The sequence below is a fragment of the Macrobrachium nipponense genome, chromosome 1 (genome assembly GCF_015104395.2).
Source record: "Macrobrachium nipponense isolate FS-2020 chromosome 1, ASM1510439v2, whole genome shotgun sequence".
Lineage (NCBI taxonomy): Eukaryota > Metazoa > Arthropoda > Malacostraca > Decapoda > Palaemonidae > Macrobrachium > Macrobrachium nipponense.
Window position 1 is genome coordinate 194,241,970 of NC_087200.1, and position 6,000 is coordinate 194,247,969.

The following is a 6,000-nucleotide window of genomic DNA, read 5'->3' on the forward strand; positions in this document are numbered from 1 at the left end:
TGTTACTATTATCATGTTGTTACTGTATTACAGACTATAAATATTGTCATGTACATAATTTGCATGTGATATTGTTTACATTCTCAAAATCTCAGCTGATTTGTGTATTATCAATATCTTCATTGCAATTATTTGTTAGAAGCGACATAATTAGGAGATACATTTTAATCATAAATTAATGAAGTTTGGTTGAAAACGTGCACATATTACTTAATTGTATAAGCATGAGGTCGATTTCTCCAGTTCCTAACATTACTTTCACCTGGCCTTTATACGTTTTATTCTGCCTCGGCTATAACTTGCAGATATAATTTACTAGTATTCTCTCATGAGATCTCCACTGCATGAGGGATAAACAGAAAGGCATTTTATTTTTACTTACGGAAGCCACCATTGAGAATTGGCAGGGTTTAACAACGTGACAATTTTAACAGAGCTCTTAATAAATGCTTGACAGTTATGGTAAATGACGTCAGTAATCGGCTGTTTCTCAATCCAGTTGTTTATGTCAATACAAGAATTTTTTTAGTGGAGGTTGGAGGAGTATCTTACTATTTTAGAGAGAGAGAGAGAGAGAGAGAGAGAGAGAGAGAGAGAGAGAGAGAGACCTTACTTTACCTTACAGTTCGTTCGGGTTGCCCCAGGTCCCTCAGTGTGAGGCACCTCTAATGTCTACCAGAGAGTTGCTAGTACATCTTCCGGTATATTTTGCATCTTCCAATCTTGGATGGTCTGGGATGCAGTTTAGATATTTGTCGAGCTTATTCTTAAACACATCTACGCTCACTCCTGATATATTCCTCAGATGAGCTGGCAACGCATTGAATAGCCGCTGCATTATCGATGCTGGTGCGTAGTGGATTAATGTCCTGTGTGCTTTCCTTATTTTTCCTGGTATAGTTTTGGGCACTATTAATCTACCTCTGCTTGCTCTTTCTGATATTTTTAGTTCCATGATATTTTCTGTTATTCCTTCTATCTGTTTCCATGCCTGAATTATCATGTAGCGTTCTCTTCTCCTTTCTAGACTATATAATTTTAAGGATTGTAGTCTTTCCCAGTAGTCAAGGTCCTTAACTTCTTCTATTCTAGCTGTAAAGGACCTTTGTACACTCTCTATTTGTGCAATATCCTTTTGATAGTGTGGGTACCATATCATAGTGCCGTAACAACATTCCCATTTTTGCTTTACATTTTGCCAAAAGAATTGCTATTTGATCATTGCATAACATGTTCCTATTCATCATCACACCAAGGTCTTTAACTGCTTCCTTATTTGTGATTGTCTCATTATTAGGTCCCCTATATGCATATAGCTTTCCTTCTCTGTCTCCATAATTTATTGATTCAAATTTATCAGAGTTAAATACCATCCTATTTTCCTCTGCCCAATCATATACTTTGTTAAGGTCTCTTTGTAGAGCGTTCCTATCTTCATCACAAGTAATTTCTCCACTTATTCTTGTGTCATCAGCGAAACTACTCACTACCGAATCCTTAACATTTCTGTCTATGTCTTCAATCATAATAACAAACAGTATTGCAGCTAACACCGTACCTTGTGGCACACCGGATATTACCTTGGTTTCATCCGATTTCTCATCGTTTGCAATAACTATCTGTTTTCTGTTGTGTAAAATTCTTTAACCATCTTCCTACTTTATCTACGATATTGTGTTTTCTAATTTTCTTCGCTAATATATTATGGTCTACTTTGTCAAAAGCTTTTGCAAAGTCTAGATAAACCACATCTGTTTCATTTCCGCTTTTCATATTTTTGAATATGTTCTCACGGTGGACTAACAGTTGGGTTTGTGTACTTTTTCCGGGTACGAAACCGTGTTGTCCTATATTAAACAAATTATTTTTTATTAAATGTTTCATAATATTTTTCTTCATTACCCTTTCATACACTTTCATAATATGTGATGTTAGACTCACAGGCCTATAATTACTTGCCTCTAGTCTTGATCCACTTTTGAAAGTAGGGGTAATATATGCTAATTTGTGCTCATCATAAATCTTGCCTGTATCTACACTTTGTCTTAATAATATTGCAAGTGGCTTTGCGATAGAATGAACTACTTTCTTTAACAAAATAGCAGGGACTCCATTAGGCCCTGCAGCAGCTCCATTTTTAATTTCATTAATTGCCTGCACAATATCAGCTTCATTAATTTCTATGTCAGCTAAATATTCACTATTTTCGTCCCTTACATCTATATCATTATCTTCATTATCTATTCTAGGGGTGAATTCTCTCTTATATCGTTCTGCCAGTATGTTGCAAATTTCCTTTTTTTCATTCGCTAATCTCCCTTCAATTCTCAGAGGGCCTATTTCTATTCTTCTTTTATTCATCTTCTTTGCATATGAGTATAATAGTTTGGGGTTTTGCTTGATATTTAATAGGGTTTTTTCTTCCAAGTCCCGTTTTTCATTTTCTTTTGATTGCATAATCTTTTGTTCTGCATTTTCTATCATACTTTTTAGTTCTATAACTTTCCATGCATTTTTTTCTTTTGCAAGACCTTTTTTCCACTTTCTGATTTTCTGGAACAAGATCCTTCTGTCTCTTGGTATGCATGAATGATGTTTACTTTTCTTCTTCGGTATATATTTATCCACTATTTTCTCTAATATTTTATATAATATCTTCGTATTTACCCTTATGTCATCACTTACGAAAATGTTATCCCAATCTTTGTTTAATTCTTCATTTATTTCTGACCTATTTTATATACTGTAGAAGTTGTATTTTCCATATCCTTCCCACTTTTTCATTTCTTGCTTATCTCTGTTTTCACTTGCTTTGGAATGAACTGTTAATTCTATGACATTATGGTCTGAAATACTCGCATTATAAACTATTATTTCTTTAAACATAATTCATCTCGTTCACAAATACTAGGTCTAAAGTATTTTCCTTTCTTGTTGGCAGGTGATTTATTTGTTGAATGTTGTATTCTAGTAGCATATCTAATAGCTTTTCGAATTGCCTCTTATCTTCTGCACTACTATTACTCTCTTTTTTATATGTATAAGTACAACCACAATCTCCTATTCGTTCTTTCCATTCTACGAAAGGAAAGTTGAAGTCACCAGATAGGAGAATAGTCCAGTCCTTGTGATTTCTACATATATCATCCAATTTTTCAATTATTAAGTCAAACTCTTTAGTATTAGGAGGTCTATATATTACTATGTTCATTAATTTTTCAGATTCAAATTCTACCGCTATTAGTTCACATTCTGAGTTACTATTTCTCATATATTTTTCCTTGTTTTTTGTCTTTCCCATATATTGCGGTTCCCCCTTGATTCCTATTTTTTCTATCTGATCTATAAGTTTGGAACCCTTTTATTTGATCATCATTCCCAGTCTCTTGGGAATACCAGGTTTCACTTATATTCATTATATCTATTTTCTTTTCAATTTGGGTTAGTTCTTCTAAGTACTCTATTTTTCTTTTTGAGTTACTCGTAACTAAACCCTGCGCATTCATCACTATGATGGTTTGCGTGTTTTCTCCTTCATTTAATATTGGTAGTAATAAGGATTTTCCCATGTCTCTTTCCTGTTCTGGTATGTTGTTCTTTTTTTCATTTCCAGAAATTCTGACATTAAAAAATCCAACTTTTCCATAATATTTGATCTTCCTTCATCATAATTATTCATTTTGTGTCTGAATCTGCAATATTCTCCGTTTCTGCAATATCCTCTTGCATAATAAATACAGTTATTATCTCTTGAGTAGAATTTTGGAGCTGATGCTTTGAAATTTTTTGCTGACACCTCTGCATATCTCATTGGTGGTTTGCTTTTCTCTTTTACATGATATTCTTGATTTCTCTCTTTATTTGTTTCTTTCTTATTTTGGATTTTATTACTTGGTTGGTTATTTATTTGATAATGATTCATGGCTACAGGGTGCATATATTTACATTTTTTGTCAAACTTACATCCTTTTCCTTCTTTTAGGTTTTTGAGAGAGAGAGAGAGAGAGAGAATGTTACATTAATAGATAATCCACTTGCAAAAGTCTAATAATAGTTGTATTGAGAGCAATAATTTTAATAAAACTTGTTTTGCTGAGATCATATTGCATGTATATTATCATATTACAATGTTATCGTATTACAATAATATCATATTACAATGAACAGAGCGATGATGCACCATTTTCATTCTAGTTTTGCTTAGTCTTAAAATAATCAGTTGATCACATTTTACCAATATCATCACTGTCTTTAGTTGCCAAATGGAACTTAATTCAGATACATTCCTTTTTTCGTAAATTATCAAAGCTGGGTTTAACAAAGCCGATTCTATATCCTGTTTTTCATACAGACATTGCCTAAAAGGGAAACCATTGTTTTATTTACGTTTTGTCACCGTTCTCAAACATCGCTAATAACAGTACAATAGTGAATGATAATTATCGTACGCTATCGTTCATAAAACTGAATTGTTCTAAACAGTTTGTTTGCTGCGTTTTTGTTATAAAAGCATGGGGGAACGTGAAAATAGGAAGTGTCATACAATCATTTAAAAAATGCCGTGGATGGTACCAAAGATGATTTGTATGATATCAACGACGAAGTCAAAGTCAAAGTCAAAGTCAAAGTCAAAGTCGAAGTCGACTGGCCAGAACCAGACTAGAATCCCAATGATGGTGGCACGTGTGATCAATCTTGTAATATGTATGAGAAACTTGTAATGAAAAATTAATATTGTTATCCTAAATGTTATTACTATCATAATTACACTACCATTGAAATTTCTATAAGGTTACCGAAAGATAAAGGTTACTGTGAGCGCAACTGTAATTCGATGTTTACATTTTCTCAGTTGGGATCACAGATAAAGGTTTGTTTCATTGATTTGGAATTATTCCTCAAATAGGGTATTTGTTATGAAGATATGGCAAGTAATATATAAGAGAAAAATGGTTTTATTGACTTTATTATCAATTTATTTCACAATGTGAATCTTCATGTATGTTGGTGGTTAGGCTATAGTGCCATAGTGCCGAGGCTAGCCTACCGATACACAACTTAGAATTCAAGGCTTGAATCTTAGATTGTAGTATAAGACAACCCCCAATTTTTAGGGGTGAATTTTAGGATTTGAAGGTCGTCTTATAAGCAGAAATATATGGTATAAGATTATAAGCAGACACACACAGTATAAGAAATTGTACCTTTGTATCTTCTTTAAAAATATATATTAGGTGGGGTTTATCAAGAAATGCTAATTCAGGCATACTTGTATATGCAGGGCCTTCGATCTGTAATTTAGAATTAATTCAGTGATTTTGAAATTCTCATACTTATATTCTTTTAAGTTTTGGAGCATTTTCTTGTAATTTTAATTTAGATTCTATTTTAAAAAGTTCTTATTTTCAGGTACGTTACATCCCCGATTTGGAGTTGAAGGAGCTCAGAGCACAGTTACATGATATGGGTGGACCCTCAAAGTCAAAAAATTAGTTTTTGTATAGATATATTTTGATGCAGAGGGTTGTCAAAACACTTTAACTTTTGTACTGAAAACTTTGTAGATATATGTATATTTTTCCCATTTGTGTTCAGACATGCAGATTGGGGCTATTAATAACTTTCTTCATTACTGTTCCCATTGGTTTAGTTTTAATGTCAGGCAACACCAGTTAGAATGTTGTAAACATTAGGTCTATACTGTAATGTTTAAATAAATGGCTTAGGCTTTTACTGAAGATGTATTTTTTAACATTACTTATACTATTAAATGGTTCATTATTTATTTGATTAAAATGACAATTTTTGTGTGTAAAAGTACTCACATTATAGAAACCTCCCATCATTACTTTACAGTTGATTGAACTTGCAATGGTGCATAGTATAGTAGGTTTTTTGTACAATTTGTATTATAGTGCTTCTTGTTCTCTCAGAGTTCCACATAAATATTTAAATTTTATTTAATGAATGTTTTAACGACAGCATCATTAATAGAGTACA

At 32.6% G+C, this 6,000-nt stretch overlaps 1 protein-coding gene across 2 annotated transcripts in view; it reads left to right on the top strand.

Annotated features, from left to right (window-relative positions):
• Window positions 1-5,733, top strand: part of LOC135219972 (large ribosomal subunit protein mL48-like) — a 64,399-nt gene extending 58,666 nt beyond the window's left edge. For both annotated transcript variants that reach the window (XM_064257221.1, XM_064257223.1), the window contains one exon: window positions 5,410-5,733. In XM_064257221.1, the coding sequence (XP_064113291.1) occupies window positions 5,410-5,493 (84 nt within the window). In that variant the 3' untranslated portion in view covers window positions 5,494-5,733. The remainder of the gene's footprint in view (window positions 1-5,409) is intronic.
• Window positions 5,734-6,000: the final 267 nt, after the last annotated feature.